At 42.8% G+C, this 25,137-nt stretch overlaps 1 protein-coding gene across 5 annotated transcripts; it reads right to left on the bottom strand.

Moving 5' to 3' along the window:
* Nucleotides 1–443: 443 nt before the first annotated feature.
* Nucleotides 444–24,840, bottom strand: fxr1 (FMR1 autosomal homolog 1). Of its 5 annotated transcripts, none has more exons than XM_056275732.1 (18): nt 24,790–24,840; nt 22,168–22,220; nt 21,510–21,603; nt 21,317–21,388; nt 16,118–16,266; nt 15,255–15,348; nt 14,294–14,410; nt 13,884–14,054; nt 13,657–13,735; nt 10,889–10,998; nt 10,464–10,559; nt 8,816–9,056; nt 8,573–8,666; nt 8,131–8,237; nt 7,787–7,996; nt 4,129–4,206; nt 3,386–3,471; nt 444–2,567 (listed from the first exon to the last, which is right to left on the bottom strand). In XM_056275732.1, exons 1-18 carry the CDS (start codon nt 24,838–24,840, stop codon nt 2,190–2,192), a joined length of 2,280 nt encoding a protein of 759 aa, XP_056131707.1. In that variant the 3' UTR covers nt 444–2,189. The 5 variants fall into 5 exon arrangements, with proteins under 5 accessions (XP_056131707.1, XP_056131708.1, XP_056131709.1 ...); XM_056275733.1 differs by having other exon boundaries at nt 10,464–10,556; XM_056275734.1 differs by having other exon boundaries at nt 10,464–10,550.
* Between the last annotated feature and the right edge of the window lie 297 nt (nt 24,841–25,137).

The raw sequence follows: 25,137 nt of genomic DNA, 5'->3' as shown, positions 1-25,137 counted from the left end.
GAGTGTAAATATATTGATATATAGCAATTGGATATCAATCCAGGATGCTACCATCTTTGTATACAAGAGCCACTGTGTTACAATTACTCCCATCTTAGTGGCTCTTATGGGGGGTAACCAGGGTCCTCCAGCCAAAAGAGAAAGAGCTTAACTTATCACCTAGCTCTCAGCTTTCCTTGATAAAAGCCAGAATGTTAAATCATTCCAAAAAATATTTATATTGTTACCAGTGTCCTTACAACCACTTGCATCTCCAGTTTTTCCAACTACTCCTTTACAAGTTTGGCTGAAACTGAATTTAACAGGTTTTCATGAACTGAGGAAAAGGATATTAATATACATATACAAGGAAATGCCAAGAAAAGGTTTCCTCTGGAACAGCAGAACCTCTCCACGTACGTTTCTACAGCACAAATGTTCTCAATAACTGAATGAAAGACAGCTTGATTTTAGATCTAGATGGAAGATCATGTTTATTTAAGAACTACCTGCATACAAAACATATTGCACATCAACCAACCAGAATGATCCTTTAAAAAAACATACTATATATGACCCAACAAAAACACTTAGGGAGTCAAAACTCAGTAGTCCAAATTGTCACCTGCCTCATAAAGAACCTTACTAACACCAGTTTTTAGTGTCAAGAAGAAGACAGCCTCTTTTGTTTATTTTTTTTAAATACTGTACATTTTTTTAAAAATAAATAAACCAAATAAATCTCCTTCCTTAGTTAAACAGTCGTGACCGTCTCCAGCCAGCCAGTCTGTGGAAGAACCATTAAAATGACATCATTGTGACTTGGGCTCAGCTTCCCTGTAACATCTTAACACTAGGGATGACAGTTTTGGCTTTCAGTTGAACAAAGATTATTTCGAAAGTACGTAAAGGAGGAAAGGGAAACGTGGTACTCCCGTGTTAATTAACATACATGCCTCCTTAATAAGAATGGACTTCATGGATAAATGAGGAAGAAACAGCCCTTAGCATCCACATTGTCCTCCTTGTTAAACCTGACGACCTGAACTGCCCACTGCTTAGCATTAAAATGATTTCAGGAAACCCAGCACTGACGGCTACATCTCTGTACAGCAACAGGCCATTTTCCAGAATTAACTATAATGAATATAACAGAAAAAAGTTACAATTCAGTGCAAAGAAAAGTGATCTTGTATTGTTTCTTTTCCAAACACACTGTAATATCATCCTATGACATAAGTGGTTGCAAACTGAAAAACAAGTCAATGGAAAAGCAGCTAACGAAACACTCCTCAACAGATAGATACGGGATAACTGGACTCAACTTTCCCCATGAATAACGAGAACTGACAAACCTGATTTTTGAAAGATATGCCACTGGAATTCTTTCAGTTTCTTGTAGCACTTGCTCGAGTCTGCTTGCTTTGCCCAATAAGGAGGGCGGGCCTGACAAGGGGGCCTCTTAAGCTCACTCAGCTGCGGCAGGCAAGGCCAATCCAAGTAACAAAGAAGTGAAAGGATTTCAGACGGTGTGAGCCAGGCAACGACATGTTGAATCTACTCTCAAGGCACAACAGCTGATCACATGTATGTTAAACATACTCTGACTGGGATTCCAGCTAACCTTGCTACTCTGTGGTACTGTCCATAAAGATTGCATTTACAAAGAACGTTTGATGCCCTAACAAAATCTCATCTTATTCTGGAAAAAAGTGGAAGCATTCATTTCTAAAGCCCAGGTACGATATTCCTTTAGTGTATGAAAAATACCGACTGCAGTAATACCACCGTATGCGTTAGATTGGAATCCCTGTCTGCATTTTAGAAGTTCTCAGTCCAACCCCTCCCTGACTGCTCCGTGAAGAGGGACTGAAAAGTGCAGTAAGTAGAGATATCTGCAACTCTGTGTTTGTTTGACTATCTTTGGCAAGCTCATACAAGAACTAATGTAAAAACAGTATTAAAACGAATAAAGTTGGAAAAAGCCAGTCAGAGGTTGGTGGGGGTTAGGTGCAGACCTAAGCAAAATCTGTAATTATAAAGGTTTCAAATATTTGAAAACAAACAAAAACAGTGCTTGGTGTATTTTAATGTAAAGTTCCACTTCTGAGGCCTTTAAAGAGATTGGGAGTTCTAATAAAGCGCACCCATAGTAGTTCAAATATTTGAAACCGTTTTTTTTTCCTTTCTTTTTTTTTGACCAGATCCAATTAGGAAAGTCCATTGACAACAGCTTGTGGATTTGAATCCTCCTGCGGGGGGACTTTGGCGGGCACCTCTGTGGAAGACTTGGGATCGCTGTCGTTGCTGCCGTCGCCGCCAGCAGCCTCGTTGCTGCCGTTGCCGCCAGCAGCCTCGTTGCTGCCGTTGCCGCCAGCAGCCTCGTTGCTGCCGTTGCCGCCAGCAGCCTCGTTGCTGCCGTTGCCGCCAGCAGCCTCGTTGCTGCCGTTGCCGCCAGCAGCCTCATTGCTGCCGTTGCCGCCAGCAGCCTCATTGCTGCCGTTGCCGCCAGCAGCCTCGTTGCTGGGGCCGTTTACGGTTGCTGGGTCAGACTGCAGGCTGTGCTCAGCAATGGCATCGACATGACCCTGAGGAGGACGGCAGGACAGACAGGCACAGCTTTTAGCAGTCTTCATTTAAGGAATTTGTGCAACACAAATTTGTAAACAATGAACTTTTAGAGTTCTTCTTTCTTCTTCACTGCTATGTACTGTAATGAAGTCAGAGATCTGTTAAAATGAATAGTCAGCTAGTGCAACATCAAAAATAAAAAGACCCGAACTGGATCAGCGTTGTGTTGAAGCAGCACCTTCTTTCTACTCATGCCATAATACATGTCACACACGGTGAAAAAAAAATGCACCAGTTTATTTTAGTTTAGGACAAGTACCTAGCATCATTCCGTCCCCACCCTTCATGCTGTTTTTGTTTTTGTTCTCCCTTGTTTGGTCTTACTCGTTTTTGCCTTGTCTAGTTTTATTGATTTATTTTTGTGAAGCACTTTGTGGCATTGTTTTAGAAAAGTGCTATATAAATAAAATTATTATTATTATTACATTGGACCAAAGGCCATTGCCATTTATTCTTTTTTTCCACGCTCCATGATGCCTTACATTTAGATTCATACATTTAGATTCCAATTTATGCAGAGACTTTGAATTACACGCGCAAAGCATGCACACGGAAACTCACAATACAGCTTGCTAACTGGATAACAGACTACCCTGCACACATAATTGTGAGATATCCCATTGCACGGCTGAACACGACTGGTTAAAACGCATTGAAAAAAAGCCATGTCCAGTGGTTGTTTCTGCTTTATCAAAACGTTACTAAAACCCATGTACGCCAGAATTCCGGCGTGGTGCCGGAAAACCATGCTTGTAGTATCAATCCATTCACTAACCATGTCCTTTTTGTTCTTCTTGGGTTCCTTGGCAGTCTTCTGTCGACTCTGAGACTCAGCCCTGGATATGTAGTCAGCCACGGTCACTGGACAATACAAAATCGACAGCGGAGAAACAAAAACATCTGGTCATGATAATATCTGCTTTCCTTAAAAACTGAAGCCAAAAACGGGTCTTCACAATCCTTCCCAGGGTGAAACACACAAACCTGGGAAGCCCTGTAACACCTGACCATCAGCTAGGAAACAACCCATGTTGAAAACCCGGTCAGGCTGAGCAGTGCAATACTGGATCTTAAGACAGCCCAGCAACTTTGTAAAAACCTTAGGTAGTAGCCTAGTTGTTAGTGAATAAGAACTACACCTGTGAAAGAAAATGTAAGTGAGAAATACTAAAAAATAAACACACTCTCTAACATATACAAACCAGTGCAGGCACATCATGTAGCAGTCCCTTAAAAAATAAACTCCACAGCAACTCATTCATTCAGCATTATGCAGGTGATCATGATGCTCATTATGAACCAGCCATTCCCTATGAGCACTTGGCTCAAGTCAGCAGGACAAGAAACAATTAATAATCAAACAGATCTGATGGTACATAAGGGGGTAAGTGTGGTGTTTTTTGCTGGCAGTACACAACAAACAAACAAACAAACAAACACATCAGGCCTGGTGCACAACTGTTACAACAAGCTGTTAGGAGCAGTTGCCAGTGGATACCAGGTGGTTGCCGTGGTTACCTGGCTGCCTCTCTTCAGGCAGGCGGCTGCGGCGGCGGCGACTACGATTACGGCGCTGAGGTTTAGCCTCTGGGTCATCTAAGTAAGGTCACCAGAGAGATAGACATTGGGGACTTAAGACTGCATGTTCATCATAGACCAATCTGTGTGGAGTACTGTCTTGTTTTATCCTCTCTCACAATGGACAAGAACCACTGGTGCACATTGTGGGCAGTACTCTGTATTCCGTTCAGTCCCGAAAATTCCATCAGCCCCTTTGTAAACTAATCTTGGTGGTCTGTCAGGTAGTCTTAAGCAGGCTGCTTGGAATCTTGTAATAATCGATGCTAACCTCAGTTTTGACAATCAAATCAAATGTGTTGTTCAGTCATGCTTTTTCCAGCACAAGCTAAACTCCAAAATTAGGTCACTTTTATCAATTGCTGATCTGCAAAAAGTTGTACATGCTTTTATCTATTCTCGGCTTGACTATTGTAATGCACTTTATTCTGGTATCCGCAAGGGCTCCCTCTACCGTCTGCATTTGGTACGAAACGCCGCTGCTCGGCTCATTACCGGGACAAGGAGGCATGACCAGATCACTCCTGTGCTTGCCTCCCTACACTGGCTTCCCTGTTACATTTCGAATTGATTTTAAAATTTTACTGCACACTTTTAAGGCTTTAAATGGTCTTGCTCCTTCATACATTTGTGATTTATCGACTTGGTACAGTGTCGTGCAAAAGCATTCAACACTCTTGACAGTTATCACTAATTTCTGGATTATAAAAGATACCCACATCTTTTCCTGAACAATATTATTTTTGTGAATCCATAAGCTCCAACGGCACGTTCCCAAAGCCAAAATAAGTTATTTTTCATTGATTTTTTAAATAAAATAAATTAAAAACTAAAATATAGTGCTTGCAAACGTATTCAACCCCCACATATCAATACTTTGTAGAGTACCCTTTTGCTGCAATAACACCCATTATTCTCTTGGGGTAAGTATGTACAAGCTTTGCATTCTTCTGGAGTAATTTTTGCCCATTCTTCTGGGCAGAATTTGTACAGGTCTTGCAGGTTGGTGGGATGACGCCTCTAGACTGCGATTTTCAGTCTGTGCCACAGATTTTCAATGGGGCTGAGGTCCAGACTTTGACTTGGCCACTCCAAAACGTTCACCTTTTTGTTGCTCAGCCATGCCGTTGTTGCTTTAGCCTTGTGCTTAGGATCAATGTCCTGCTAGAAGGTGAACCTTATCCCAAGCTTCAGATTTATGGCAGACTGCAACAGGTTTTTTTTCCCAGTATTTCCCTGTATTTAGCTCCATCCATTCTTCCCTCAATTTGAACAAGGTTCCCAGCGCCTGCAGATGAAAAGCAACCCTATAGCTTTATGCTGCCGCCGCCATGCTTCACTGTAGGGAGGGTGTTTTTTAGGGCGTGAACAGTGTTAGATTTGCACCACACACAATGCTTTGAGTTTTGGCCAAAATGAGCAACTTTTCGTCTCATGACCACAAAACCTTTACCCACATCCTAACTGGGTCTCTCTCATGCTTGGTAGCAAACTCCAAATGTGCTTTTATATGCACAGTTTTGAGCAATGGCTTCTTTCTTGCCACCCTCCCATACAGGCCAGATTTATGGAGAGCCCGTGATATGGTTAACTCATGCACATTTGTCCTCTGGAGCGCCTTCAAAGTGATTGCAGGATCATCTGTGGCTTTCCTCACCAGCCCACGTCTTGCTTGGACACTTAGCTTTGAGGGACGGCCTGTCCTACAAAGCGTCTGGGTGGTGTGATACAGCTTCCACTTTCTGACAATGGATCCAACAGTGTTCTGTGGGACATCCAAACACTGGGATATTGTTTTGTATCCCTTTCCCGCCTTCTGCATTTTAATCACTTTGTCTCTTACTTCAGTATTATGCTCCTTATCCCACCTAGTGCCTGTGTCAGAAGATGACAGCGCAAATTCACATTTGCGGTGGCCTCACCCAGTACCGTCCATGCAGTGTCTTTGTCCACGTCTAAGTTTTGTCTTCGTTTGATGGCTGGGAGAGCTGGCGCTGGATCAGCTGGGAGAGCGGGGCAGGCTAAGCTAACTGCTAGCCCATGCAGACCAGCAGTTCCAATAACACCAAGGGCAGTCTGGCGGCGGGCTCACCTGACATTGACTGTGGTGTTTTTGATGTCGTCGTGAGGAGTGCGGGGAGGTATGTCGACAGTGTCTGGCTGGGAGAGCTGGCGCTGGATCGGCTGGGAGAGCTTGGTCTGCTTCGTCCGATGGGTCCGGGGACCATGGCCCCTGCCTGGAGCTGCACCCGAAGAGGAAACACCAAGGGCGGTCTGACAGGACGCGGAAGCGGGGCAGGCTAAGCTAAATTTTAGCCCATGCAGACCGGTGGTTCCGACAGTCATCCTGGCTGGGGTTTGTTCCATTGGACAGTAATTTTTTGTTTAGTTTGAATATATGTGTTAGTTTGGATGTGTGTTCTTGTAGTCTTTGGATGTGTTTTGTCTTTGTGTTGTACTGCTGTGGGCTGGGGAAATGGCATTTCGTTTCATTTCATGTACGCAAGTGCATGAAGTGAAATGAGTGTTCCTGATTCCTGAGTCTTCATTTTCTGATGGGGTTCATGCCCGGCTAATGAACTTTACACAAGAGTGCTTTTTAAACCCATAAACGAGACCATTACTTTAATATCTTACAGGTGCACACTAATGATGTCCAATTGTGTTTACCTGAGTTTGTTGCAGGAATAATTTGTCATTTGTGTAAACTTGGGAGCTTTGAATACTTATGCAAGCACTATATTTTAGTTTTTTATTAATAAAAAGTCAGTGAAACACAACTTATTTTGGCTTTGGGAACAGGCTGTTAGAGCTTATGGGTTCACAAAAATATTGTTCAGGGACAGATGTGTGAGTATCTTTTATAATCCAGAAATTAGTGATGACTGTCAAGGGGGTTGAATACTTTTGCAAGGCACTGTGTATGCCCCTTGACCATTAAGATCTGCAGATGGAGCCCTGCTGGTTATTCCCAGGTCTCGGTTTGTTACAAAGGGTGATCGCCGGACTTTTGCCTTTAGAGCCCCCACACTTTGGATCTCGCTTCCTGCTGAACTAAGACAAACCAAGTCTCTACCTTCTTTTAAATCTTGTCTTAAAACTTTTCTTTTTATGAAAGCTTTTACTAATGTTTTATATTTGTTTTTATTTATATGGTTTTTATTTTTACTCTTATTTATTTGGTCTTACTCTTAGTTTTTCCTTGTCTGTTTTTTTTTTTGTAAAGCACTTTGTAACATTGTTTTAGAAAAGTGCTATATAAATAAAATTATTATTATTATTATTACTCTCCCTCAAGCGTCTGTTGGGTACTGCAAACTACAGAGGTTCTTTATAGGCATACTTAGTGGGCTATTTTCTTACTATGATATGTTGATTAGTTTCAAATCTTCAGTTTGATTAGTATATGACTTTTATCAAACCTGCGTACAATATAATGTCAAATGTACTGCCTGCGCTTTGACTTTCATGTCAATGTGTTTGTGAACAATGATGCCCTCACACCACTCGCCGTCTTATAAAGCATTCACTTTGGATCTTATTTCTCTTTCTGCTAACGTCGCCGTGAACAGATACTCAGAACTTGTGGTTCCCCTACCTATTCCATTCTCGCTCACAGAGGCATTGTCCGACTCGCTCATGCCATCTATGAGAGTGGTGTCTTCATCAGTCCTGCGTCGGCGGGAACGGCGGCGGCGGTTGGCAGGCATGTTGGACTCGCTTGCATCTGTATCAGCTGTCTGGTCTGTCTCTGTGTTTGTCTCCAAGGCTCCGTAACCATGGTTACCCTCATAGTCCCGAGAGCCAGCTAGAGAAAAGACACAACAGGCAGTTAGCATTTGGACACATCTGTTTCATCAAGAGCTGTTGCAGGACAAGACTTATTAGGTGTCAGTGTATGTGACTCTGTGTTGCTGTGGATTCTCCAATAGTGCATTTCACCAGAACTGTTGTTGTAGCCTCCTCTTCCTCCTCTTCCCCTCCCACCTCGGCCCCTGCTGGCCCCGGGCCTCCTATGACTGTCTCTTTGGGGCCGTGAGCCCCTCTCTCTGTCAATCAGCAAAAGAAAATGTCAAATCAATAGCTCAACATTAAAAGCAGACTGAGAAACAAAAAGAAAAGCAAAGTGAATTAATGAAGAACACTAAACTAGGGGAACAATAGAATTTTTAAAAAACACATGGGTGAATGGGAGGCAGGGAGATTATACACCTTACATAGGTAATTACCATCCTAAAAAGATCAGGTCAAGACTGAGGATCCAAATGAAAGAAGCCACTCAATCATGCTTTCTTAGTGAGACAGAATTTAATGGCTACTGATGGAAACTGCCACAGCCAAATCTCTTGCAGATCACTGGGTTGGATTCTAACTACACACCCACCTGTCCTGGTCCTCTCCAGCCAGGGACCAGTCACTCAGCTCATCTCTGCGCTCTGAGTCTGTCTCTGAGGCATTGGACTGCTCAGAGTTGGTGCCTGGAGGAAACATGCAAAGAAACACAGCGAAACAGTGGGCCACACAGATGGGTAAGCAGAGAATGGATGACAGGACTGCTTCCTTCTGCTGCCTACTGAAGGAGGTGGGGTTTGCAGCCACAAGCTTTGATTTTTGATGGCATGCCTACCATATCCAGAGTTGTGGTTGTGCCCTCTGCGCCCGCGACCCCGGCCAGTGTAGGAACGACTGGTGTGCAGGGAGGTGGAGGAAGCGGGGGCACTGCCATCTGGGTTGAAGCCTCCGCCCCTCTCTGCCCTGTCCCCTCTCTCTCCTCTCTCCCTCTCTCTGTCGGTGGGTCGGTGGCCCTGAGTAATCTGCCTCAACTGCTCATCAATTTGCAGCCTTTCCAAACGCAGCTGCTCAACCTCCTGGATGGAAAGGGGACAAAAAGACCAGAAGAATACAAACCGGTGTTCAAGAAACTCACAGAGGCTTCCAGCAAGTCGTGCCATTCTCTAGGACACATAGGGCCCTGTGAAACCTGTTTCATTTTTCCCCGAATTCCATTTTATCTTTTCCCCCTTTCAGTTTGTGTACTCTTAATTTTGTTCACTTTAAATTCAAATTTGACTTTTTACTGTGTAATCAGCTACAATACTCAAAATGGCTGTTTTTTAGTCTTGATATTGTTATTTTCTGTGATGATGGTTGGTAAAATGTTTTTTACTCTACCCCATAAAACAAACCATTTACTGACATTTGCCCACTGTGATGCACACACTCACATGTACAAAGGCACAAAAGCGCAACAGGGTTTCAGCAAGGGAAAGCAAACGGTATACTTAAGACAAATTATTTTAAATTGCTAATGTCACAACTGTTATAATCTCCCACAAATCTCCAAAGTCCATGTTTATATCTGAAATCAATGTCTCCATTCTGTGATATATCTGTTTTTCTGCATCAAGGAAATTATGTATTTTCATCTTGTTAAGAGTCATCTTTGGACACATGCACATATTCGTCATACACACATCTACGTCATATCCACTATGCCTTGTGTTGCTCATTCTGTTTCTCCATGCAAATTTTCTCAGCTCATCATCTAGCTGCTGGCCTTCCAAATGAAGCTTCCACAAATCCTATACACAAAAGCGCCAAATCAGCACAGCACAAATAACAACACACAAATATGCAAACATGCATGCAAAAAGCAGACAACAAACACACACAAAACAATACAGGGCTGGGCATGCATTACCATAGCATTCACATCCAACAAACCAATATGATTTACTTGTATACTCTGTATTGTGACTGTGTTTAATTTACTTTGAGATCAAATGAAAACAATATTTACATGTTTAGTACACAGTTTATGAAGTTAATGTGTTTATATTGGATGAGGCGGTGTGTTTGTTATTTAGCAGAAGCCAGAGCAAAAAGCAAGTTAATGAAATGATAATTAATAACTGCGATAAATATTATTCATTGAGTTTACAAACATTTAAGATGTAGTTTCTGTGAAAGAAATCAACTTTACTAATTTCTTAATCACTCAGTTGTAACTGGCAAACTACAACGCAAAGGCCCTTTACAAAGCATTGTTGTTAAAATGCTGTTGGCCTTAGCAAATGTCAAGTTAACACTCATGGTAGAAGGATACACAACTTTTTACTGAAAATTGCTATTATGAATTCACATTTAAATGACTGGCTGCAAGAAGGAACATTAGAAAGCTGTCACAAACTGGCCAGAGATGGAAGTGTGAGCCTCGCAGAACCCTAAGGCACCCACGTATTGCAAAACAGCAAACACACACATATGGTCCTTACATTTAGGTAAGAGATGTGATACTCCAGTAAGACCTGCACGTTGCCGATGCTCTCCTTGGTGCCCACAAAGGTGAAAGGGACCATTCCCTGTGTCAACAACACGCACACATAATACAAAATATCAACTAAAGTTATAGAAAAACATTCATGAAGCTTAGTGGAAGCAAAGCATGTGCATCAGCTGTCAAGTATTAAAACTGGAGACACCCATCACCCCTAGAGATAACCCCCATGTTTCACAAGTAGCTTTACACACATGAAGGAGTATTCGGTAGCAGTAGTTGTAATGAGATATTAGAGGCAGTGGCAATAGAAGTGTAAACAGTATACGCTGTAGTGGTAGTAGTAGTAGTAGGAATGGTAGTAAGTAGCTAAAGAAGTATTAGTAGTAGTAGTAGAAGAAGCAGCAGTACAGTTATGCTTACTTCTTGTCGTGGCTGCTTGGAGTCATTATCTCCTTCTATCCTGACTCTTACCACGCCAGACTTGTCCACTATTTCCTGGATCACCTTGCCATTTTTACCAATCACCTTACCTGTGCACAGACAAGACAGCATGGAAAACAATCAATTAAGCTTGACGCATTTTGTACAAAAAATATGGAATGCGATTTACAAGAAAACTAGTTTAAAAAATGGTTTTACCTATACACTCATCTTTTAAATCACACCTTGATTTGTGATATTTGTGATGCAGCTTTTTCTAAGATTTCTATTCTCTCCAGCCTCTTGTCATCCCCCCCCCCACTTTTATATGTAAAGCTGCATCACAAACTGTTTTTACAGACACAAAATGTTTTTTCAACGCAGTCAGCAACCCTGCAGTCCAAACTATAGCAGCAGAAATAAGCATTGATTTTTTATTGTAATTGACTGCTCAGTAGGGCTGCACTCGTACCTTGAGCAACACAGACACCAAACCTTCAACTGCAGTAAAAACACATAAAAACCCCTTATGGCTCAAACACAAGCCACGTGTCACCATCTGCAAAGTACATCACAAGGCCTCACAGCTAGACCTAAACCTACATCACAAGGCCTCACAGCTAGACCTAAACCTACATCACAAGCCTCACTGCCAGACCTAAACCTATCACACGAATGAATATGATGGACTGGGCTTACATAGTCTGAATTTCTTATAGGATTACACTCATCGGTAAACAATTTCAGGCTTTTCTTTGCCGCCAACATGGCACACCTGACCTCTCCTCAATGTATCCCTCTTAGTAGATGGTCTTGTCCATTCTTGTGTTCTTGCATGACAAATTGGATCCAATATTTAACACCTAAAGTATGCATCCCAGACAAATGAACGTCAATGATGGAGGGCTAATACAGATCCCAGAGGCCGTCAACTGTTATGAAACTGCTGGAAAAAATAAATGCCTGAGTATCTTTTGGGATCAAGCGAACAGTAAGCACACAGTGCACCTAAAATGTTTTCAGCTGGGATATCTGGGCTCTTGTAGGTAAGAAGTTCCTTCCTCTCAAGGAAACATAGGCGAGAGGTTCTCCAACAGCAGAGAGGAATCAACTTGTATGCCTTTCACACATGCAGACTTTCCCTGAAATGTTCAGGGACGCTTCCTGCATGGAGTCATGTGTGAAAGGGAGCAGGAATCGATATTCAGGGAAATCTGCACTGCCAATTTCCCACTTCAAGACCATGTAAAATTTCAGGGAAAATGCCAGTAAGGATGTGTTGTGAATGAAAGCAGTAACATTGCAGGTAAGCACACGTAAAAGATTACATCTGTCTAATGAAAGACGCTTTCACGTGGAGCAAGCAAACCAATCACAAGACTCGGCTGACAAACATAACTGAATCCATGATGGTTTGGGGTGGCACAGTTGTCCAGTGGTTAGCACTGTTGCGTCACAGCAAGAGGTTCTGGGTTCGAACCTCAGGCCGACCCAGGTCCTTTCTGTGTGGAGTTTGCATGTTCTCCCTGTGTCTATGTGGGTTTCGTCCGCGTGATCCGGTTTCCTCCCACCATCAAAAAGACATGCATGTTAGGGTTCATACTCCTGCCTGAGCCCCTGACCGAGGCAATAGGAAAAAGAACTGGAATTGGTCTCTGGGCGCTTCACCACAGCTGCCCACTGCTCCTATACAACAGGACAGTTTAAATGCAGAAAACAAATTTCACTGTAACTGAACAATCAGAATCAGAAACACTTCGCCATTTCATTTCACATCGTTTCCCCCAGCCAAGAGCAGTGCAACACAAGAACAAAAACACATCCAAGAACTACAAGAACACATATATCCAAACTAACACATATATCTAAACTAAAAAAAATTAAAAAAATCACTGTCCAGGACAATGAAAGCCAGCCAGGATGACCGTCAGAACTGGTGGTCTGCATGGGCTAGCAGTTAGCTTAGCCTGCCCCACTTCCGCGTCCTGTCAACAACTGTACAATGACAAAATAAAGTGGCTTTCTCTTCTTAGCTTGCCTCACGGGTGATTTGATAACAGCAATATAAGTTTTTTTTTTCCAAGAATGGCTGGAAACTGGACAGATTCAGCAATAAGAGAGTTCCTCCCAGTCCGCACAAAGGATGAATTGATAATTGAAAATTGCCCAATCTACTCCGGCATTGCTATGGCATGTGTGAAAAGGCACGAGACTGAGTTGTTCCTGGATCTAGCTGCATGTGTGAATAGAGAAAATCATTAGCAGCGAATAAAGGATATCCCAGTAAATTACCGGGAACTATGCTATAAAGATGCTTTGGATTCTTTGTTGAGTTTGAGGAACAGCTCACACGTGTCAGAAGGTGTGAAAGAGAAGCCTGTGAAATACATAAAAGACTGCATTCCCAGAAGCCTGAAAAGGCAGTCGGATGTGAACCGTTTCTTACCGTTACAGCAATGAAAAATCAAGAGTGTTTATTATAAAGACCAGACATCGTTCCTTATGGATAAACAGTCAAAAGTGGTGCAAGTTAATTCCATTTGTTGTTTTGCACTGTGCTGAACTAAATGTGCCAGTGCCAGAAAACTGATCTCCTTTCTGATATAGACTGATATTTTGCTAGTTAGAAATAAGCTTTAAAAAAAAAAGAAGCTATACCCCATGGGTTTGGCATGCGTTTCGTCAGTTTCATCGGTAGATTTTGGGGCAAAATTTTGCCCAGGCTTGATTAACAATCATATCAAGCAGGAATGTCAGCGTCTACTTACCAACCAGATGCCTAGGCACCTGAACAGAGTCTTCAAGAAACTCCAGAAAGCTCCTGGCCTTCTTCACTGCCTCTTCAGTCTAAAAGACAACAGGGCGTGAATTTAGCTCATTTTCATACAGGACACAATTACAATATCACACTCTATAGTTCAGAGTTCCCATCGCTGTGTTTACACAGAAAAAAAAAATCCATCCCATCTCCGCTCTTAAGCTCTCTCACACATACCTCCCCATAAATCCTGAAGGTGCCTGTCTCCTCATCCAGCTCAATTGCGGTGACACCTGAAACTTTCCGTGCCTGCTGGATGTTGCTGCCATGGCTACCAATGGCCAGCCCCATCAGGTCGGGTCGCACAGTAAACTCTTCCTGAAAGGATGACGCCAGCTGCTTGGAGCTCTGGATGGAGATAAACACAAAAACACAAGTTACACCTGTTGCAACCCTCTATTGACATTACTTTTTGAGATCTTATTCAAACATTTGGTCATTTCCCCAAGTTGATCCTGTCAACAGCTTGCTCAGAAAATACTGACCAACTGGTGATCGAGACATGGCCTTTAAGTTAGTATGTCACAAACCTGATCGCCTAGTGGCCACTGTGACCAACAGTCGGGTTGTTATGGTTATTAACTGACCTCAAGGTGTTTTGTGGCTTCCTGGTTGCGTGACATCAGCATCAACTTGGTCCTGATGCTTCGCAGGTGCATGTCACTCAGCAAGGAGACGCGCTTTACTGTTGCTTCATTGGTAGACTACACACAATCACCACCACCCAAAATGTGCACGTGCGCGCACACACACACACACACACACACACACACACACAATAGGAATCAGAACTTAACTGATGTTTTACTGATAACTAGAAATGTAACTATAGATTTCTTACAACATACACAACTGTAGTAATAATAATAACAATTACATTTATAGAGAGCTTTTCTAGACACGCGAAGTGCTTCCCACTGAAGAGGGTAACTCACTTTAACCACCACCAATGTGTAGCACCCACCTGGGTGATGCACGGCAGCCATTTCACTCCAGAACCCTCACCACACATCAGCTTGAGGTGGAGAGGGAGGAATCATTGAGCCAATTACATGGGGGGGATGATTAGGTGGCCAGATGGAGAGAGCCAGGTTGGGAATTTTGCCAGGACACCGGGGAACCCCCTACTCTTTGCGGTAAGTGCCATGGGATTTTGCGATAAGTGCCATGGGATCTTTAATGAGCGCAGTGAGTCAGGACCTCAGTTTAACATCTCATCCGAAGGATGGCATCTCCTACAGCACAGTGTCGCTATCACTGCACTGGGGCATTGTGACTTGATATTTGCTATTTTTTTATTAGGAGCAGAGGGAAGACTGCCTCCTACTTGCCCACCGACACCACCACGGCAACTCAGTTTTCCCGGGAGGTCTCCCATCCAAGCCCATACCTGCTTAGCTTCCGTCATTTGGCAGAGCCAGGGTACATGTTGGTATGGCTGCCGGCAATACATAACTACTGTAGCTACATCACTCTCCTACAATCAAACTGTTTGTACCATAGCATTAGAGTGCAAGAATATATCGAAGCCAAACGAACAGAACACACCATAATGACTAGCTGACTAGTCTCAGGGCAGTAAGAGATGTGACACGCTCCCACGGCCTTCTTGAAGTCTTTGTGGGCAAGATCATTCTGGCACCTGAAATACAAAATAAATGAACACCTTTAAAAGCCTTACCACAAGCTAAACAGTTAAAGAAAAGGGGTAGCCCCATCACAGAAAGCTAAAGCATTCTCTTCTGTAAAACCAAAGCACTGACAAAGCCCTGCCTATAAAGACTGAAATATTGTAAGTCATACCTTCAAGATCCATGGACCCAGTTTTCTATTCTATACCCACCATATGATTTGAAGTCACAAATCAGACACATCTTAGAAGTGAACATTATCCATGACGGCCTAAAGGACTGAACTATGACTATGGTTGTCCTTTTAAGTGCTTTGCAATATTAATCTTTTCAAATATCATGGAGGCCTGTTTATAAGGCCACACTGTGCATACAACTCCTGTAGTGCACATGGGGCAGAAATTGCAAACTTAAATTAGGAGCGCCAATGTATAAATAGAGTTGGGTGTACATTACTTCACTTCAGATGGTACACTACAGTTACAGCATTTTGTCGTCCTATGTGTCATGTATATGTATACCTATAACATTAATTCCTATACACACAACAAAGGCTCCCATTAGAAAGAGTCAGTACTTGCTGAAGTTTTTTCTGCAGAAGTTAGTGCATGGTGACTGTACATGGTCAACTTCCATGGCTGCATATACAAAATCATTGGTGACAAAGGCTAGAAGTGAGCCTTTTGCTTGGTAGTTAGTTCATTTATAAGGTACTCTTATACATGGGAATGGCGGCAGTTGATGATGTGGTTGCTGCTGTTGTAGTAGTACTGTACGTACGCCTCTTGTAGATCCTGAGGGACAGGGACAGTGCACTTGTAGAAGGAGTTCTTGGTGGCGGGCTTGTTGGTGTTGACTGGACGCAGTCGCTCAAAGGTCACGATCTCATTGTAGGTGGCGTCACAGGCTGCGTATTCAATCACATAGAACTGCAAAGTCGCATATGTGCGTGCCCACCAACACACACACACACACACACACACACACACACACACACACACACACACACACACACACACACACACACACACACACACACACACACACACACACACACACACACACCATGATTCCATGTAAATATAGCCTACTAGCTAACTCAACGAAGGGAAATTAAAATGGTTTCCATGTTATAAAGAAAAAAGTTAACAACAGTATCAAAGCACTTTCTGACTCACCACTTGGAACAAAAAAAGCGATGCTGAGCTGAAACTACTACAGTTCGGTTTGCTGCTAGCCATCCCCCTCTGTTTCACTAAAGTTCGTCAATCAGCCAGTTTAAGGGCTATGACTGGTCATAAAAAAAACTTAAGTAGAACTCAAAATTGCAATTGTTTCATGGATCTCAGTGAGCAGTCTAGGAAAGGTGCCGGGTAGACAGTTCCCTAAAATGACATGGCTGACAGTGACCATAATGGTAATGTCAGCACCAATCCAAGTTCTGATATAGAATTTGGAGTTGTGTGTATGTATGTGTGTGTGTGTGTGTGTGTGTGTGTGTGTGTGTGTGCACAAATAACATTTACAGTGCCTTTTAATTTTCACTGGTATTGGACTGAAATGAGAATTTACTGGTTTCAATAATAGAGTTCTTGTTTTTATTAAGTTTTAATATAAACGTAATTAGGGTTGTGTAATATGGCCTATAAATAATATTTAAGGCTATCCTGAATACCATTTTTTGTGCTCCAGAGCTTCGGTAGTAATCAACAGCGAATATTTGGACCTTTGGCCGGGGGTTGTGTGTGTGTGTGGGGGGGTTTGAACATGATTCGGGAAGGACTCAGCCAGACATTTCTCCACTCTCGACTGAGATGGACGGCATAGCGCTGCAACACGTGTCTTTCGGTTTAATTAAAGGCATTACTTGTTAAGGATTCTGTTACAGTATTGTTGTTTGTATTGTTATTTGTTAATAAAAAAACAGTTTCCTAAAGGTTTGGTGTGTTTTATGCACATTTTGTAATCCCAAGGAATTTGGTTGAACGAGGTCCTATCTATGCACTTTCTGTGACATAACAGCTTGTGACTATTTTTCCCATCATGGATAAATTCTAGATCTACATAAATGCTCATTATAATAGACTCAAAATTCGAGACCACGCCCGACAAAGTGCTGTGAAACAGAAGCGCAGAAACAGCATCCATACTAGTTCCGACAAGTTTAGGATTTATATTCATAAGATTTATATTTATTTATAGTTTCTTTATTGTCATGTCTCAGTACTCACGTACATGGAGACGAAATCTGTCCTCTGTGTTGAACCCTTCCTAGACACTGAGAGCAGTGGGCGGGGCCAACGCCATTCTGTCAGCCATTAGCCTACATCTATAACATTTTACAAGCTGAACCCAACAAGAGTCAGAGATACAAAACACGCTTATTTCTGTCATAACAACACTTTTAATGATAGCTGTAACAGCAAACTTAACGGTGTAATACTCTGCCATTTTTCTGACCAAATCACAATTATTATTCTTACCAATTACCGACACAGGAAATAATGCAAAGTAAAGGAACGAACTGTAATAAATAGAACAAAGTAGCGCAATTACAACAAAAGCGGCACAGCTGAGGTCTTCAGCGTTTTGTCCTCTGTTTGAGCATTTATGACGGTTGTTATTACGGTTTGTTACAAACTGTACAGCCCTCACTCATTACTGTGTCCTTTACTCCAAAGTCAATTGGCCTGCTCTATCAACATGACAACTTAGTCACTGGTATGTTTTTTTATCTATAAGGCCATTCTGGGTACCCTCAACTGTTGTTTATCTATCTTGGCACTTAAGGGTTACAGTCTCAGGACACCTTGCAAATGACTGTTCCTAAAGTTCGGAATGAGCTGGGCAAGAAGTCCTTTATGTTTTCTGCACCATCTGCCTGGAACAGCCTGCAGAATACACTTAAACTCCAGGACCTGGTTACTCTATCCGAATTTAAAGGTATGGTTAAGTCTATGGAATCTGAGTCTATTGGAAATTATAATGTTTCAATTGATAACAGGTTTGCATCTTTTCCCTTCATTTTTATGCTATTTTGCACTTTGAGCCACTCCGTTGTCTTCATGTGAGTGTGTGCTGAAACCGATGTACTGCTGCCATTCTTGGCCAGGTCTCTCTTGTAAAAGAGATTGTAATGTCAATGGGACTAACCTGGTTAAATAAAGGTAAGTGAAAAAAAAAATGGCCAAGGTGAACTGAAGTGTGACGTCACTGCTGTGAGAGGGATGTCACACGCCCAAGCTGAGACGGTATATATTTCCACATTTTAACAGCGCGATTAAAAAGTACAAGAATGTGCCAACAAAATGTATGTTGGCAGTTCATCTTTATTGATAGCCTACATTTAACTAAAAAAAAAAAAAAAAGAATATCCGAATCCCAAAATTTAAAACCAAATACCTACCCAACAAACGAATATCCAGATAGCCGAATATTCGAGTCCAGCCCTATTGCAATACATTTAGGCTGTATCACGATGCACGATATATAGCTCGATATTTTGAAGTCTCCTCTAAAGCACTTCATAAAGGCTCAATATAACCCTTTGATGCACACATTCACATCAGTATGATGATTCTCGTAGTCCCTGCAACTTATGTATGCACTACAAATTCTTTTTTTTATTCATTAGTGGCTTCTATTGGAACAATTTTAAACTTGCATGCAAAAAGAGGGAAATCACAACCAAGTTACATTTAACAAAAACAGCATTTACTCAAACCAGGCACCACATGGGCTTTTAACAGCTGTTAAATGAAAATACATAATGGCATGATATAGGCCTACGTGCTATATAAATAGTTATTATTAATTATTATTATTACATACTGTATGTAGCCTAGTTCTATTGAACCCAAGCTCAACAAAGACCCTTAACAACACGCACAAAACCGTTCAGACCCTCAGCGCTATTTGTTCTCATTATTTGTTGTCCTCCGTGTGTCCATGCATCAGTTGGGAGCATCCCTACTAAATGTGGCTCTCGGGTCAAACATGACTTAGTGAGTGACCAGAATTTGCGAGACACAGCCCAAGGTGGCAGTTGTGCCACGTGCCGTGGGAAAAACAGCTCAAAGCAACAAACCCACTGCCGTTTCGTTTTGGAATCAATTCGTCCACCTCCACCTTCTATTACTGTTTCCGGACTCAACACATATAAGCCCGTTTTGGGGCTTCACTTCTGTCACTCTATCCAGGCTCTTTCCCTGTTCCCTCCAGATACAAAAACACATGCCTCACCTATATATACACCACACAAACTGGCCCAGGAGAGTAGTCTAAGTTTTTTTCTTTTTGTGACTGCGAGAGGAAGAGAGACATAGCAGCAAGCGAGAGAAGCGAAACGCCAAAGCGAGTCTCATGCCTTAACACTAGAATGACCACGGCCATCATTTTGATGGTTTTGGATTTTCGAAGTTTAATAACTTCGCGGGGGGAAAAAGAAACAAACCTGACACTCCGCGAATGCTCCTTAAATTGCATATATTTGCCTTAAAATTAGTTTTAGATCAATTGCACAAAAAAAAAAGTTACGATAAGATCTACCAAAAACAACCACGAGCGGTGAAAATGACGGCTCGCAGGCGTCCAGGTAGCATAGCGGTCTATTCCGTTGCCTACCAACATGGGGATCGCCGGATCAAATCCCCGTGTTACCGCCGACTTGGTCGGGCGTACCTACAGACACAATTGGCTGTGTCTGCGGATGGGGAGCAGGATGTGGGTATGTGTCCTGGTCGCTGCACTAGCACCTCCTCTGGTCGGTCAGGGCGCCTGTTCGGGGGGAGGGGGAACTGGGGGGAAAAGTGTGATCCTCCCACGTGCTACATCCCCTGGTGAAACTCTTCACTGTCAGGTGAAAAGAAGCGGCTGGCGACTCCACATGTATTGGAGGAAGCATGCGGTAGTCTGCAGCCCTCCCCGGCTTGGCAGAGGGGATGGAGCAGCGAGCGGGACGGCTCGGAAGAATGGGCAATTGGCCGGATACAATTGGGGAGAAAAGGGGGGGGGGGGGAGTCCCCCCCCGAAAAAAATAAAATGACAGCCCGTAATTTGTGCATGATCATGCACGTCATGCCACTATTTATGACGTGTGTTGTCGCATCATTTCCTTCGCCAAGCTCATTGCTCTGTCCTAGAAACACACTAGCATCCTCCAGTGCAGAGAAATAGTCTAAACTTGATTTCTGATTATTGCCAACATGTCTGGTTACAGACGCCGTCTCAGACGCACCATGACTACCACCGAGGCGTTGCAGTATTTACAGGCGTTGGACAGCGGTGATTTTAAATTGTTTGAAAAATAGTATTAAAGTTAAAATGATCATTTTGGTGTCAGTCGTTTCTTAACAGACATACTAACATACTATGCAATGCATTAATATCTCAACTGGGTATTTATCTTGACAACCGTGATCTTGACAAACCAGTTGTTCTAGTAGTTTTAAAGCTCCGGTCGCTGTTTGGGACTGTTTCAATATTTATTTTCAGTTGTGTGTTTTCCATTTTGCTTTTCAGGTAATATTTTCACTTTTTCAATTTTGCTATTCAAGTTCGACCATGTCTCTCTAAAGTTTAAATTGTTTAAAAGTAGTATTATAGTTGTTAAAATGTTAATTTGGCGGTCAGTCGTTTCCTAACAGGCATACTAATATATGCAATGCATTAATATCGCAATTGGGTATTTATCTTGACAGAATATAGAGTTTAAAAACCGGCGGTCATTTTGACCGCCGTGGTCGTTTCAGGTAGGAGTGAAATCCCGGTCGTTCTAGTGTTAAAAAACTGTGACAATTTGTACTCGATGTTGGCAATATAGTCATTTACTACATCCCACGTAGAACAACCTGCAATACATCCGAGTATATTCGATATATCCCCCACCCCTAAATGTAATATTATCCTACACTAAATTGTAAGGAAACATTATCGCCACAAAAATGTATAGGATAGATATTTATTTAAAACTACACTCACATCTCCCTTCATCATGCGGACTTTAGCCAGCCACCAACCACAAGGCTCCTGGTCATTGGCCCGAGAGAAGATCTAACAAAAAAATAAAAACAAAGGGAGAAAGAGAGAGACACCCATTGAAAGTGAGCAAGAGAATAAGGGGTAAAGGAAAAGGAACAGTATAAGTGTAAGTGTGTCTGCATGTTCTTCTCACCTCTACCTCCTCCCCCTCTTTGATCTCCTTCTTGCCATCAGGTGGAGGTGGCATCCTGACATCACTGAAGGGTACCTGGCGTTCTGGCTGCCAGCTGGAAGTAATAATGACATTACAACAACCACACGGAAAACAGCTACCACTCGGCTAAAATGGGAGGATACCCTCACGCCTTCACAGAATTAGGTGGTAATCAGCCTTAACATACCTAGGAGCAAGAGGCTGCATCAAGTTTAAGAGCATAAAGTGTACCTTTGCACATAATGTGCTGAGCAGTGCATTGAGTTTGAAAATTAACCTAATTAATCATTAAAACGTTTTTAGAATCAGAGTAATAATTGTGCGCCAACTATCAAGCACTCTTTTCTTTTTAAAGCTTCCAAGCTGATCCTCTATTCAGCAAAAATAACAATCGGGGTCAGGAAATCCCCTGTTTATTCAAGCACTTCTCATCTAATCTGATGATTATACCATCTAACCTGAGATAGAGAAGAGCTTTCAAATAGTGGATAGTAAATCAGGCAAGGGACATAACCAAAATTTAGGCTCACACCATCTAGCTGAAGTTTCTGTTCTGCCCATAAAATCATAGAGAGTTTAAAACATATCAGACTTTACTTAACGCAGCTGGAATACATGTGGCTGGACAGAGACTCACTTGTTCTCAAAGGCAATGGTGAGGGAGTCATCGTGGACATCTCGGACAAAGCCCTAGAGGACAGACAGGAAGACATAGCAATTATGTCAAAGTAAATTAACTACCCATTAAAAAAGGCTTTATCGTTTCGCAATAGCAGAAAGCAAAATAGAAATTCATATTCTAAGTTACTAGCCTTAGTGTGGTGGTTAGTTTAATAGTTTTTAGTAACAATTCGTAACTCTAATACAAAATGTTAGTGAAGTGCATATGAAGACTTCATTTTGGTCCATTATGTACATTCATAGTTGATAGTGGTATAGAAAAAAGTTAGGAAATAGGAGACATTACAGCATCTAGGGTTTTGTGTAGCTTTATGGCCACTTAAAGCCAAATTCTTCACCAAAATACTTTTTTGCAACTAACAAAGCATACTGCAGGAAATGACCTGGGATTTTTTTTTCCATTTCCAAAATAGCAAGAAAATTGGTTTCACTAGATATATCACAATTATTCCAATATATACATATATAGCCTAAACTAGATAGAGTGCCATTTCATCCTTGAACCTCACACATACACCTTATTCAAGGAACGAAGGACTGCCAACAGATATGAAAGTTTAACAAAAGCATAAACTCAACTTCAAAAAGTGCAAAAATAATTTTTAAAAATCAGTCATGTCTATTTAAAAATTAATCTTAATTTATTTTTCAAGGAAAATCCTCAGTAGTACGCTTGTGTCAACGGAACAGTTAAATAAAATAAGTCAGTCTGCACATCAATACTTCACAAAACTTCAATTGTACCATGTGCCTTTATTTGAAAAGCGCTAGATGAATTCACATTTCTGAATCGATCAGTACTAAAACTACAATATCATATTTGGTATACCAATGAGTCCTGTTGACAATTTTGTTCACCGTGCTCATAAATGCCGAAACACACGGCAACTGGTAAAGGAAAGTAAGTCCTGATTTGGTTGCTGTCAATACAAATACAGACAGAGGTTCTAGATCGGGCTCACAACAAGCAAAATGTGGATCTGATTAAAAGTATTGGATTTTTCCCTAAAAACACTTTTCATATCAAAAACCGTACATGCGCTGCACGTCATAAATCATGGTGAAGAAATATCATTTGCTGTAAAAGAGATGATCTCAACCACAACTGTCCAATGGCCCCTTACTAAAGGCCTAGATGGTTCTGGAAAAAAAGTAGATAAAAGTGGTGCTTGAAGTTAACTCTTACAAAATAGTTTGGTTATGAAAAATGGTATCAAGAGCCCCACTAACACAAGCTAGATCAGCAACTGGGGGTGGAAAGCGGGTGTACTGATCATCACAGAACACACTGCTCTGTTCACTATATTCTGGTTAGACTAAGGCCGACAAAAATTCAAGCCACCCATTCAATTGTGTGTGATGGAAGCTTGAGCGGCATCAGTGCTATGTGAAGGGAGACATCCTATCACACGGTGCTCCCGAGTCCCAGGAGCACAGGGACTCAGCTTCACCAACTGGCAAGGGAGTGAAAAGAGGGACTCTGCAACTCATGAAATCTGGGTTACAAGGGCAGAGGGGAGTGGTATGCCACTGAGGGAAGAGAAAAAGGAAAGGGAGGAGAAATTGAGGGATGGGACTGTGGAAGAGGAGTGGCAGAATGACCCCCCCCCCCAAAAAAAAAGAGGAGTTAACAACAGAGGGAATAAGGAATACAGGAGGAGAGAAGAGGAGTGAAACATTTATCCGGGCAAGCAGCGGGTCTGGAAATAGCCTTCGAGTCCAGAGTATCAGTGACCATCCTAACATGACAACTGGTCCAGAGTGACAAGGAACAGCTGATACACACACACACACACACACACACACACACACACACACACACACACATAACTGGGGAGTGATGTAGTATCAAATAATAGACAGGGATAGCCAACCGCAAGCCTCTCTACTTTCCCCCAAACTACTGACGTTTCCCCAACATTACTCGCATAACATAACGCAACCTAATTAACACCACGGTCGGCGATTGGGACATTTCCTTTTAACCGAAACTCCTGTCGAATAACGACAACCAAATGAAAGCTTCGCAGTCAGTTACCACAGGCTTCAAACTTGTTCGACGGCGTCTGCGACACCTCCACGATCTCAGGCGTCCGCGGATCGTTATACCTGGGGGCTAGCTAGCCCAACAGCCGAATTAAGCTAGCTGACGGGACAACCGCTAACAGCCGGCGAACTTTAGCCTCAAAAACGGCCGAGTCAAAACGCCGAGAAAGCGGCCGCCGCCGCCGCCGGGCTACGCGCCTCCGACTTGCGCACATAACGCCGCCTTTCTTCCACTCCACTCTCGCCGGAGCCGCAGCTCACGGACGGCCGTCGCCGACTTCCCACCCCGGGGGGGGGGGGGGAGCTAGCCGGCTAGGCTAGCTCGGCTCGTTCCTCGCCCGAGCGATGCTACGCTAGCTTAGCTTAGCCGGCTAGCTGCGGCTTGCCGTCGAGCGGCGTTTAAATCTGCCCCCGCCGCAGGCAGGTGCGCCTCCCCCCCCCTCCTCCTCGTCGTCCCGTTGAGATTTAAGCACACGTCTGGGTTTGAGGGTCCGCCGAGCGTTTGCCGGCGCGCAAAGGAGGCGATATTTACCTTGTAGTAAGCCCCGTTGGAGCCACGGACCTCCACCGCCAGTTCCTCCATATTGGACGCGCAAAGGATGGTGGGAGAACAGGTGCTTGCTGAAGCGTGAACTTTGAAGGCAACTGGTGTCTGAACAATGGACACCTGAATCCGCGCGCTCGTTGATGCGGCGTGCACGGACCCCCCCCCCCCCCCAAACATCCATCCGTCCATCCGGTATCCAGGCCCAGCTGGGGCCACGGGATGCTGGAGCCCATGCCAGCAGTCACTGGTGGGGGAGACACCCTGAGTCACCTTTTTTTTTTTTTTTTAAATTTGTATTTGTATTTTTTTATTGAATCATAAAAAAATAAAGGA

The sequence above is a fragment of the Lampris incognitus genome, chromosome 3 (genome assembly GCF_029633865.1).
Source record: "Lampris incognitus isolate fLamInc1 chromosome 3, fLamInc1.hap2, whole genome shotgun sequence".
NCBI classification, from domain to species: Eukaryota; Metazoa; Chordata; class Actinopteri; order Lampriformes; family Lampridae; genus Lampris; species Lampris incognitus.
The sequence above is the reverse complement of the archived record's forward strand: the minus strand, read 5'-3'. Positions and strand labels throughout refer to the sequence as shown.

Coding starts and splice junctions, on each gene's coding strand:
- fxr1 (XM_056275732.1), bottom strand. CDS start 24,840: ATGGAGGAACTGGCGGTGGAGGTCCGTGGCTCCAACGGGGCTTACTAC. Junction 14,055..14,293: donor AAGCCACAAAACACCTTGAG/GTCAGTTAATAA, acceptor ATCTCCATCCAG/AGCTCCAAGCAGCTGGCGTC. Junction 13,736..13,883: donor CCTTCAGGATTTATGGGGAG/GTATGTGTGAGA, acceptor GTTGTCTTTTAG/ACTGAAGAGGCAGTGAAGAA.